The 13,703-nt window shown below is 28.4% G+C and overlaps 1 protein-coding gene across 2 annotated transcripts; it reads left to right on the top strand.

The window, feature by feature from the left end:
* Nucleotides 1-3,625: 3,625 nt before the first annotated feature.
* On the top strand, nucleotides 3,626-13,414 carry LOC126916594 (monocarboxylate transporter 9). Of its 2 annotated transcripts, none has more exons than XM_050722543.1 (10): nucleotides 3,626-3,973; nucleotides 4,940-5,132; nucleotides 5,792-5,918; nucleotides 8,944-9,158; nucleotides 9,242-9,332; nucleotides 10,171-10,439; nucleotides 10,815-11,074; nucleotides 11,523-11,815; nucleotides 12,100-12,294; nucleotides 12,705-13,414. In XM_050722543.1, exons 2-10 carry the CDS (start codon nucleotides 4,953-4,955, stop codon nucleotides 12,881-12,883), a joined length of 1,809 nt encoding a protein of 602 aa, XP_050578500.1. In that variant the 5' UTR covers nucleotides 3,626-3,973; nucleotides 4,940-4,952; the 3' UTR covers nucleotides 12,884-13,414. The 2 variants fall into 2 exon arrangements, with proteins under 2 accessions (XP_050578500.1, XP_050578499.1); XM_050722542.1 differs by having other exon boundaries at nucleotides 3,633-3,973; nucleotides 4,940-5,159.
* Nucleotides 13,415-13,703: the final 289 nt, after the last annotated feature.

The raw sequence follows: 13,703 nt of genomic DNA, 5'->3' as shown, positions 1-13,703 counted from the left end.
TTTCTTCCGCCTCCTTTCTAACTTTTTTCATTCTCTCGAACGAGAACGAGTTAAGTGAAGAAACGGACGTCGTTTTTCATATTCTCCTTTTTTTTATAAATTCGCCGGTTTGTTTATTTGTGTGTGAGTATGTGTGATAATGCCTATTTTATATCAAATATACTTACATTGCTATATCTTTCAACAGGTATGCTCAAATAAAATGAAATACACGTTGATTTAATGGTTCAAAATGAAATATTTCAGAAATAGATAGCTTTATCACTTTCACAGTTGACATTATTGCTATTATCAATACTACTCTAATTTCTTTATTTGTTACTGCCATTACACTTTGATTGCGCAATTCAAAACAACTCAAGTATGTGAATTTTGCGCTTTTGTTTTATTCAAAGAGTAAACCATAGATACAGTTACATATAAAACATTTTCGATAATTACAAATCTAGCATTATTTTTATAGTCTGACGGGAATCTTTAAAAGAGGAACATAGCTAACACAACTAACATGAATATTCAATACATAAACTACTATGTATGCATACGTACTGCAAATACTTACATTTGCTAGTTGAATTTTTAATGGTGAAAATTATTTTATTCTATCACGTTATACGAAAGAAAAATTGTATTCTGATCTAATTTCAAGAATTTCTCAATTATCTTCTTATTATTTATTATTCTTATCATATTATGTCTCGCGAAGTCCATATGTACATGTTACAATAAGATTGATAACACAAGCGAATAACACCCCGTTTGTACATTAAAAAATTTCTCCACTTTTAAAATGTGAGGTGCTTTATATTGACAATTATATTTATATTGCATTTTTCATGACTTCATTGTTACGATTGTTCATGTTAAGTTAAATAAATGTGTGAGCTAAATTTGTTCCTCTAGTGTATACAACAAATTAAAAATAAAATATATCTCAAGGAGAAACTGAATAACAACAAATTTATTTTTATACAAAAGTTATAAAAATGTAATAATATAAACAAAATTTTATAGACAACAATGTCAATATGATTAATCATTAAAGAGTTATTTAAATCAGTTAAATTATTCATTATTATCTTCAGTAGTAACTGTACGTTACATGGATTAATTAACATGACCACTAAGAATATTTTTTACAACGGTTTAAGTTACTTGCGGTATGAACTAGCTGCGGTTTAAAAGCAAATTTATTTTTGCACCGCAAATATACTTTGATCACAATCAGTGTTTCAACATTTATAATATTATTCACCCTGAACTTATAGATTAATTAAAGTAAATGATGAGAGGAGGTTTATCGAAATTCATTTTTTGTTGTCAATTCAAATAATTGATAATAAATTTAAAAAAGGCTAAAAACAAATTATTCATTGGTTAGTAAAAATATCAGTAAGTATATTATCCATACGATTAAACATAGAAAAACATGTACATATACATGAATTATATTAATAATGTCAACGTGTACATAATATTTCTCATACAAACGATCTATCACGTGTCGAAGACTGTATGTATTGTATTTTATCACGTTGAAACGTGATAAACGTATTCGGAACGCGTTAATTATGTTACTTAAAGCGCCAAGAAACGCAATTTTATTGCTATCATATCTAGCATATGAAGTTATTGACTAAAAATACGATTTTTAATACATCGATATATTTGAAGCACTAAATTATAAGAAAATAAAAGTAGACACGTATAAACAGTAACTGTGTATCAGCGTATGGAGTTTAATTATATTTAATTTAATATATATTTTAATTAAACTTATATTTTAGACTTTCATTTCTATTTAAATATTTATAATGTATTGCAACTGCCAGAACAGCTTTGAAATGTTGCGATAAGAAAGTAGAGTATGATACATCGTTATTCAATTACTTATATCATCCTTATTGATATCAAATATAATTCTATGAAATATTTGAAGACTAAAAATACGAAAATTTAGGAAGTAAGATAAGAAAATAACTAAACGATAAAGCAGCAATTGATTACCATAAAAAGATTGTGTATGCTTATGTATTTATAGAAAATTTAAAGGCGCAGTAATACATTGATACACAATGTGCAAGAAATATAACCCTCCGTCTATCACCTCATTTTTAATGACATTGTCTGCATATAGGATTGTTTAAAACCATGCAGCTATTTTAGCTTTTTGTCTTTTAAACCATTCAATAGCTTTTACTGCTATGTGTTCATTCTTTTTCCTTCATTTTTTTAAACAAAACAAAATTTAAACAAAGATATAAATAAAATGAAAAATTACATTTGCTAGGCGGAACAAATTATTTGGATTCCGTTTCTTTAGTTATGGTTATGAAAATATGAATATATATAAATATCTGTAATCTAGTTATAATATTTCCATAAACTTACAAAATTGTTTCCTTTCGGAATATAAATCTCTAAAATAGTATACTGTATCTATATATATACCATATCTATCCTGGAGGGGATATTCGTATCATATGTGGACGATAAGACACATGATATATGGTGGAACACTTATAATACGTAAATATTGTAGTGATGTATCATCGATTTTCTTTGGTATTTTACAAATCTTCCAATCCGTAGAGCTTACAGTCTGCGTACGCCTTATCTCCTGCAACCATACCTATACAGTGGAAAGTGTAGTGCATATGTTAGGATCAAAAAGAAGTATCGTTTAAAGTTTAACGCATTGTATTATATTTTAAATTTCAGGGAAATGAATTTTTGGTTAATGATTTCGTTTAGTGAAACAAAGTTTTTAAACTTATTAGGGAAAGTATCATGAAAAAATAATGGTCATTATTTATGGAGTGAAATCGTTCAAATGTAAAGTAAAATTTTTGAAATATTTCTAACAATGTGAAAGATGAAATATTTTTAACAGGGATAAACTGTAAATATCAGAAAAACAGGGTAATCAAATAAACGTATAAACAGTCGAAACATGCAGGTACATAATGAAATTATGTCTAAAAGTAGTGTGTATGTGTGAATAAAATAAGTGATTTTTTTTAAATTCTGAGCAAGATTTGCTACTATATACAATTTAGCATTTCAAACTTTTAACGAAATTTTCAAAATGTTTGTACACACTTAGGCACAGATATGAAGTTGAAACGCGTAGTATGCTTCAAACTTAGATGTTTTGCTATCTGTATTTCACTTTTATATTTCAGAGAATGTATTATATTTTTGATTTTAGTAGAATTCTTGTTTAAATCATTTGATCATAGATAGTACATGATAATTATAAAATTTTATGTATCTTTTACCACAATTATAAATTAATTTATTGCAATCATTAATTAAAATTACAGTTTATAATGTACACATGTTGCATGTTATTAAAATGTACAAAAGATTACTAAAAAAATATATCATCGGTTATTTTCATTTTTATGGTTACGTATCTTTTAAAACAATTAAAATACATATTATCAAATCATAGATATATTTAATAGAGACATTATACTTTCTCCTTTTTTGCTATATCATTGTAAATACATATTTGTATCCTGAATACTTCTTTATATTATGCCTTGTACTATGAAATAATTATTTATTATAAACTAAAGTAAAAGCATAAGAGAAGCGGAATACAAAAACAGAGCACCGTATATATGTATGAAAACATATTACTGTATTGTTATTATTTCCTTATTATTATCTCGCGATTTAATCAGTTTTGCACGTAGTATTGCAAAATTTCATTTACAATCTGATTTTTTCCTCAAATGATTTCCTAATTCCAGATGCTACGGTAGCAATATTTCATTCTTATTAAGGATAGGTATTTAGTACGGTGACATTGTGTACATAGATAAGAAAGTCTTCGAAATCGTTTGTACCCTGTTTCGTTCAGTCAAAAACCATCCAGCCGACTGTCATATACTGTATAAAATTTATTAATTACAACCACAGTTCCTCTATCTATCAATTGGAAGAAATTGAAGACTTTCAGCTGGTAAGATCCTTGTTTATCTATTCAAATTTGTCTTGTAGCATACTTTTCCACTCGATTGTGTCAATATATAAAATAATTATCTTTCATTCATTCAAAAATATCTTCTGCGATTCTTATCAATGCACAAAATATGGATACGATTTTGTAAACAAGTTTTAGGTAGTAGATTCAAGAAATTTTGTCTTTCCTCTTATTTTTTAATTTATATGTATGTGAAATTTTTGGAAAGTTTTGAGTGACGCGGAATTTATGAATATAGTATTATTGCAGTATCATGCTCAAATATATGTAGGCATATACAGGTTGTCCTTAAGACAGATTACTTAAAGAAAATGGAAAAATAAAATAAAAGCTGTCTCATCAGTGTAATATCAAAAATGTAAATCCGATTAAATAAGTAGTGTTCAACGAATTATTAAATAGAATTGTGGAGAGGTTAAACAAACACATTCGAAAATGTTAAGAGAGATCGTAAAATTCAATGATAAGTAAAAGTGTTAGATGTATCCCAACAGACGTTTGGATCGCTTTTATGATGATTTCAGTTTTGTAACAACGAAGATAGTAACTATACTGAAAATGTATTACAATATTCATTTAATTATGCCGTTATGCATTACATATGTGTATAGATAGCTTTTCTCTCGTTTCATTTAAAAAGCATATCTTTTCCAGGGACGCTTTATATTGTTAGATCCCATTTATAATCCTTAAAAATACTTAATAGTAAGGCGGTAATTTTTAACTTATTGTTTTCAATTTAGTTATTTACTTGTTAATTAAAATTGTGTTTGCATATAAAACTGATGAAGATTAAAATGTAAAATTCTAAAAAAGTTCTTTTTAAGCTTTAAAGAAATTTGCTGGTTTGTGTTAGAAAAAGATTAAAATATATTAAACACAATTCTTAATATGATAGTGAATAATCAAAGCAGTTAATTAACAAATATTTTCTATTATATGTAGATTTGATAAGAATATGACGGTAGCTAAGAGTAATGGAACAACCACAATGGATGCAACTACGACCGTCTTTACCGAGAATGAAAAGAAACTTCAAAGTAACGCTTTGTTACCCTACAAGGGAGGAGAAGATGACGATGACGATGATGAAATCACATTAGAAGACTTGGCTCCAGATGGTGGCTGGGGGTGGATGGTAGCTTTTGCTATGATAGTAGTATTTGTTAGTATTTATGGTCGATTAGTATTAAACATAAGTTTTGCAACTTTTCTCCTTTGGTTCTTCTTTCATCGTTTAATTTCATTTATTCATCCACATTTCCTATAACAATTAAGAGACAATATCGGTATCATTTCGTATGTATAATCATAAAATATATAAATATACCATTCAGTAAAAAATTTTTTTGCAAATATTGCGCATTTTATACTTAATATGTGTACATATATATTTTATTACTCAAAACAAATAGCGAAAATACAAAATTATTTAGAGTAGATATATTTCAAAAGTATCTTTTTATTAATAGCCGATTACATCGTTCTTCAATTATTAACAATTCTTTAAATTTTATTTTTGCAATGTCATTAAGTGTGTGAATTTTAACTTACGAATAAAATGGCGTTTAGTACTTTGGGACAATAAGGCATTAAAGACGTAATTGTAGTTTATATATTAAGATAGTATAGTAAAAATAATGCAGAACAGTAATTATTTCATTCGTCAAAAATTTTATGATGGCATAAGTATTTCTTATAACATTTGAAAATTATCAAATTGATAGAATATTGTATAAGAGTCGTCTTTTTTCTATGATTACTTTTATAATATGCAATTAATTTTTTCTTTTTTAGATTACAACATTTGGACCAACTACATCATTTGCGATAATATTTGGAGACTTTCTTGAAGCAACTGGTCAAGCTGGCACAGCAATGACACTTTTCAATTCCGTTTTTATGATCACATTTTCAATTGCCGGTAAGCAACCTGTCCCACTTTTTATTCTTTCTATCAATGGAATCGGTAGGTACAATATACAGGGTGAGTCATGAATATATGTCTCCATACTTTAAGCGGTGAATCTATGCATTAAAATAAGTAAAAAGCATGATCATATATCTCACGTATCTTTAGTTTTCGAGTTATGGATGATTACAAAAAATCTTTAAAATTTTGCCTTCTTTCCTTTTTACAGTAAAAAATATTCCTTAACAGCAACTTAACAAAATAGATGAAAAATAGATTTGAGATTCCGCGAATACTCAAAAAGAATACTCAATGTCGTATAATACTGTATGCCTTGGCATGAAGCAGACACTTCAAACATTTTCTTTAATTATCCATAACTTGAAAACTAAAATATGTAGGACATATGTTCTTAAAACCCTTCTTACTTATTTTTCTGTGTAGATTCACTCCCTGAAATATGAACATGAACAGGACATATACTTATGATTCGCTCTGTATACATGAATTCTTTTCAAACTGTAAGATATAACATTATTACTCGTCCAATTTTATCACATGTATTTTACGTTTATCTACGTGGAATGAATATGTCTAGACACCAGGAAGTGAAAATCGTGTCTGTCCGTACAAATAATTGCCTTAATTTACAGCTTTAATACACGCGTTCAATGTCATATTTCTTTTTTATTTATCAATAATATCAATAATAGATATCCATAATATTCATGATTACAGAGACAAATTTTCTATAAAACAGATTATTTTTCAATATAATACTTCAATAAAATAAAGGAACATAAAGAGATAATTAAATTATGATTGTAGTATAATTAAAAGTTTTTCAGTTACTGCAAGATATTAAAATAAAAACATAAAAATAAGGATTTGAAATTTAACAGGAAAAGAAATATATTAAACAATGTATCTTTCAATAATTGATTTTGAAATATTAAAACAGACGAAATTAGAAATACTAATGGAAAATAACTATTACGAAGCTAATCATATCTACTTTACAATTACATTTTATAGTTAGATATATTTACTTTTTGATATGCTTTGTTACAAAAGAACATAAAAGTGATAAACGTCATTGAATAATTTTAGACTTTATGCTTGGAAATCCTGACATGTTGATACAATATATTTTTAGACTCACGTGTAATTCTCGTTGTTAGTGATTGAATTGATAATACTATCTCATGGTAATAATAGTTCATATAACGATAATAGTTGATCGAATAATTAATTAAAGAAACATAAAATAGGTACACTTCATACAATATTTATTCCCATGATGTTATAAGTTGTATCTTTTATGGTTACTATTCTATCTATTCTATCTATGGTCTATCTTCCTTAGAATATATAAATTATATTTAACATTGATTTATTCATAGTCGATGGTGTCATCGCCCTTGTGAATGAAAATAATATTCTCATCAAAATTGAATTAGGATATATAATTTTCAATAATTTCATTATTCACTATATATTACCAAATTGTTTCAAATAAAACGTGATTGTTTATATTGGAAAATAAATCTGTATTACATTACAAATTATATATCTTACTGTGTATTTCAGTACTAAGATGTTATGTAGTGTTTAGAGTTACCTAATATAATTATAAGTGCAATTAGATTATCACAAAGAAGTTTCCTACTAAATACTATCAAATACTGAAAACGCTACCGATAAGCGTATGACGACGACTCACGAATTGTTATGTAAATCTTTTATAGCTTTGCGGCTATTAGATAAGAGCGAAATTGCAAAACAATTAGAGTTAACGATTTTATGGCAAATACAATACAATTTAATAATGAGTATACTACATTTATATATATATTTTGCAAATATTTGCATTGGATATGTCATATAATTTATTAATATAATTTATTTACATACGCAACACAATAATTTTGAGTACTTCCAAGTAATAAGTTAAGCAGTCAAAACAATAGACAAGTAATTAATTATTTAATGTTTGCATAAAATAAAAAATTGATGTTTGAATATATTAATTCAATAGTTCTTTGCCTTTCTACGAAAGACTTATTAAAATGTTAAAGTTTAAAATAAAATTTTCCTTCAAACTTCGGGATTTTGAATTATACTGAATATTTTCATTGAATAATAAGAAAGAAATCGAAAAATACGATAAAGCTAAAAGGTGTAAAGGAGTTTAGGAAAACGTATTTTGTTTTCTAACATAGCTCTTACAATGATTCTAGTCTGAAGTGGAACTGATTCTTCAACCAGAGCTCAGAATGCTATGAACTGTTTTGATTGCACTATGGATCTAATTTCTCGTATTGATAACTTCTACATTTAAAACAAATTTTTATTTCATTCATTGTTATCAAAGAACAATGTTGATAAAGAATTCGTGTCGAAGCTATAGACTATTTGCAGAACTGGGATTTCATTACTTGATAGATGAATCAGCAGATTTTAATTATTGCATCCACTTAATCATTTGATTATCTGTAGAATAATTAAACCGGTTGACAACTTTAATGTAATTTACATTTTATTTGAACGTTCTTTATAATACGCTACGATGCCTATCTGTAAATCTGTAAATCACATAAAAGTGATTTAAAGATATATGAATAAGTATAGTGCTTGCGGTGGTGTGATCGTTATATTTGTTGTTAGTGTAGATACTTTTTAATTGGTGAATGTGCTGCGAACACTTGAAAGTGAAAAATTAAGTAAACTACAGGACTTAGGCTCTGGGAGATAAACGATTTGCGGCAATAAAGAGACTCCTAATGTTTGAATTCTATTTATTACAGAGGAAAGGGGGTATAGTTTTCAATATTTAGAAAAATTTTATTAATATGAATATTATTTAACTATTAATATTTATATGTTTGAGAAAGTACTTGATTCCTGGTTGGTTCTTGTTGATTTATTGAATCATCTGAAGTATCTCACAATTGAAGTATCTCACAATTATGAAAGGCCATATTGCGGATTTCAACAATTAGAAGATAAAATATAATAATTGTAACTTGAATTTCAGGTTTAATGACCAACTCGCTAATAAAGAGGTATTCTATGAGGCCAGTGGGGGTATTTGGTGCGGTGCTCTTCTCGTTACCAAATGTCTGTCTGGCTTTCGTTACAAATGTCTACGAAATGGCCTTCTTAAATTTTCTCCAAGGAATGGGTCTTGGCCTTATTGTTACCATTTGCAACACGAACTTCAATGCTTACTTCGTAAAGAAAAGGGCACCAGTACGTAAATGCAGGGCCGCTGGCCGATATAATTGTTAACATACTTATATTCTTAGTTTTTTAGAGAAATTCTTGCTATTTAGGTAATGAGCGCGGCCCAAGTTATCGTCGGCTTAGGAGGAATCGCCTATCCTATATGTATTGAAAAAATGATGAGGATGTATGGGTTTCGAGGTAAATTTCTTTCTGTATCGATAACATATGTTTATAATATTAACACAATATTAATATTAAACTATATAATTACATATGCCAACATGTCAAGCTGCATTTGTTCGATCATAACAATCATGCAAAATATGAAACATCACAATCAAAAATGTTGCGCTCACTGCAACAAACACAGCTGTCTAAATTTGTCTTACTTCGCACATTAAACATTTTTGGTTTTTAGGTTTAATCGTGGTATAAATTAATTGAGAGATATTCTGTCATTCAAAATATGACAAAAATCAAGAACAACACAATTGCATTGGAGGTTTCATTTTCAAGAAACATTCATTCGAAAATATCAGAATTTATTTGTTATCGATATTTAAATACCTTATTTTCTATATAATATAATAGTTAACTAATATTATACTCTATTAATTCGTTCTTGGACTCTGAAAATGAGCATAATTAATTTTAAATTGCTTTAATCTTTATAAACGAATTGATCAATGAGCCATATGTGTCCCCGATGCTGGTACACATCAAGATACAGAATATTTCACATTTCAACAACAGAAACGATTTGTCGCACTTACAATATAATCGAATGACACATTGTAACCTCAGCCACACTTTCTCCTCCTCAGTCTACAATTCTTCAACCATTTGACCAGTTTATAAATCTACAAGTCATACATTTGCAAATAGAAAATTCGCCGCTTAATCGACCAGTAGATTTTCATACGCCGCTACATCAAGCATTATCTGGGTTTTGAGAGTTCTTGATCGCAGCTATAACAAAAAGTTTCGACATATTGAGATTTTGAGTATTTGATCCCTAACTTTTACTGTGTTATAGGAACAGCATTGATGACGGGTGCCATGAGTTTGAACTGTATCGTCGGTATGACAATGATGCACCCTGTCGAATGGCATGCGAAGAAACCGGAAGAAGTTCGCGCGGAAAAGATGCGCGAGAAAGAAGAACGGAAGTTGCGCGGTATAGTATTCTCAAATCGTCGTTACAGTGAAGTTATACGAACTCCTGCAAAAACCAGATGGAGCAGCTTAACGAGTCTCAAGGGCGAAAGCGGAAAACAGGTTCCGCTTTTAATTGAAACATTGAAAGTAAATTTTATACGTTGTTCTGATATTGTTACTTGAAGGAAGAAATACGTATTAAGAAAGACATACGAGAGAAAGCAGTTGTCTCGAAAAGTTTTTTTCATAAAACTATGGAGAAGGCAGATATTTAAACGATTGTATTCTGTTGGGACACCCTGTGTAATATCGTGAATATTATGTTTAAAAAATTGAAATGTATTGAACGAAAATTAAAGTTCCCAAAGTATTCTTTTGTTGTGCTGGAAAAATGCAGATATGGAAACGAGTCATTTCTATTATAAGTTTTTCAACTATTTAAGTACATTAGAACAATTATTTTTAATAAAGGTCTCAATTTCGTACTTTATTTATTAAATTTACATGTTCTGTTAAATACAGTCACCCGCAAAACGGGTAGCTTCGATATCGGAGTTAGAGGACAGAATATGCAACCGAATAAGATCTGGATCAATGCGCGAGTTGCTAACACGACGGCTATCGACCTTGTCATCGTCAAGTTTAGTGAATTTGGTGACAGGTATTGGCAGTTTAGGGGACACTAGGCAACATCATCCCGAGAAAACTAAAGAAAAACGAACAGAGAAAGGAGTTCAAGTTTCTATGCAGGAAGAAAAGGATATCGGTAAAGGTCAATTAGAGTACGTGAATTATTCTTACATACTTTTCTTTATTGCTAGCTTTTAAACACTCTGCAACATCTCTTACATTTGTCAAACTGAAAATCATAATGGTGTGAGTTAAGTTTTTAGAAATTTGAATTTATTCATACATTTCAATTTTCGAAACTATACATTTCGTTTTAGAATTAATTCAGTTTTATAATTAAGTAACTATGTTCTCAGTCGCAATGATCCCATGATTTGAGAAAGTATCATGAATTTTTTGCAGTAACATATGCAGAATATTATTTTATAGAAACGAGCAATGAACTTACACCATTATCATTCTCAGCTCTCTATTCCTTTCTAATTTCTTTATAATAACTCAATTACTAAATATGACTTTTCATATTCTATTAAATTTCTTATAATATCTAATTTATTTAAAAAATATCGAAGATCAATAAGAAAATTTTTAACATTGTAGAGAAATATTGGGTGAACTTTTGGAAATCTCACTTTTAAAAAATTGTGGTTTCCTAAACATTTGCCTGGGCACTAGTTTCGTTATGTCGAGCGATTTCACGTTTACTTATCTTTTGCCATTGATGATAACCAACAATGGTTACACGAAGAGCCAAGCAGCCCAAGCGATTACTATCTCCGCAGCCGCGGAATTGGTATCCAAGATTTTACTCACAATTTTCATCTTGTTGGTAAAAGTCAAAGCGAAGTACATGTTCTTCGTCGCTATGATCTGCATGGCATTCGCAAAAGTTGGTCAGTAAATTATATGCATCAAATTTTAATATAACACAACAATTACATTTCACAATATTATAAATCACAAAAGGACCAATTATAAAATTGCTGCAAGAAAGTGTTTCGAAATTTTGAGAGTAAATCATATTTGCTAAATCCAAAAAGAAAAAGATCTCAGTAAACATAGATTGGAAATTTAATACATATTCTCAAAATTATAAACAATTTTTTGTTCCGGTTCAGGCTACTATCGCGTTGGATAAAAACATGTATACCTCTAAAAGTCTGAATTTATTTTTCAGGATACTTGCTGTACAATGATACCTTGATCGGTACATTTGTGATGATAACAGTTATAGGAATGGTTAGATCATGGTTATTGGTTCCTCAGCCATTGGCTATTATAGAAGATATCAGTATTGATAAATTTGCTTCAGCATACGGAATTGCTGGCGCTATTAACGGAGTGATCTCTATATTATTTGGTCCAATTGTTGGTAAGTAGAATTACCATAATCTGCTGAAAACAATATCTTAAAAATTAATGGTAACTTTAGTTACACTACTTTGTTGCGATTTCCGACGTTCTTACGTCTCAGTTTCGTTTCTGTTTCAATCGAGAAGAAGACTTTTAATGTTTTAAAAAGATTTTTAACGTAAAATTGAAACGCGCGATAACGTTTTTTTTCTATTTCCCTCAAACTTAAAAAATCTTCTAGTAATAGAAAAATACGATTCAGTCGTAAAAATAAAAATATTGTAAATACAAATGTTTTATCATTATTAATCACTTTTACTCAAAATCAATGTTTTACTTAAATATTAATGACGAACGAAATGTAAAAAGCATATGTATTTACTATAAGGAGATGAAAGTGAATTTTGAAATATAAATGATCTCTTTCAGGATTCCTGAAAGACTGGACCAACAGTTTCGTAGTCTGCCAGCTTGCCCTTATATTAATGAACGTCCTGTTCGTTATTCCATGGGCAGTACAGTTCCTTTCAGTAGATTTACCAAAGAGGAGGAAGGAACGGATGGATAAAATTGCTGCCCAAACTTCCGGCTCCTTTTCTGCAGATTGATGCAAAAGGAGAGAGAGAGGGAGGGAGAAAGACCTTGTGTGTAATACACGTCTTTACTATTTGATAGTAGAAACTCTTTTGTACAAAAATAAATTTAGATATTTTTTTACGACAATTAAAAATATTTTTTTTACAAAATGTATTTGTTCGTAAAATGAAAATTGTTGTGAATTGGGAGTTACTACTCATAGCGCTAATTATTGCAGTGTGAGATACAATGTACAAATCTTTACAATGATATGTAGTCATTTATATTTTTCAGATCATACATATCAGTTAAACTTTTTACATATCCTATCGTAAAATGCTTTATGAACAATCGGGAAAACCACAAATTTCAATTAATTTAAACTTGTTAAGTATAAGCCATAATATTATATCGGGTGTACATAGACAAATCTTGTATCCAATTCTAAGTCTGTCACGAATGATACTGAAACGAATATTTTATATTCAAGTTGTTGTACATATCGTGGCAATTATCATTAAATGTAAAAATAAGAAATAAATGAAGAGAACATTGTATAATAATCTTTATGTATAACTTTTAAAAAACGATTTGTTTTTAATTTTTTTTATTATATATTAATTCATAATTTGTTAAATTCGATTAAATGTGGTTCATGAAAAATAATAAGAAAATTTAGAGGATAATATATAATGTATATATAATAATATATCTTGTATAGCATATATGTAAGTATATATATATAGAGCGATAATCACTATGAAAAACAAAAGATGAATTTGGAATGTGGTATTTAATGACAGTTACTTCTTTATTTAATATTACACATATTTTTATACAGTTTTGTATAAT

This window comes from Bombus affinis, chromosome 5 (assembly GCF_024516045.1).
Source record: "Bombus affinis isolate iyBomAffi1 chromosome 5, iyBomAffi1.2, whole genome shotgun sequence".
Lineage (NCBI taxonomy): Eukaryota > Metazoa > Arthropoda > Insecta > Hymenoptera > Apidae > Bombus > Bombus affinis.
The sequence above is the reverse complement of the archived record's forward strand: the minus strand, read 5'-3'. Positions and strand labels throughout refer to the sequence as shown.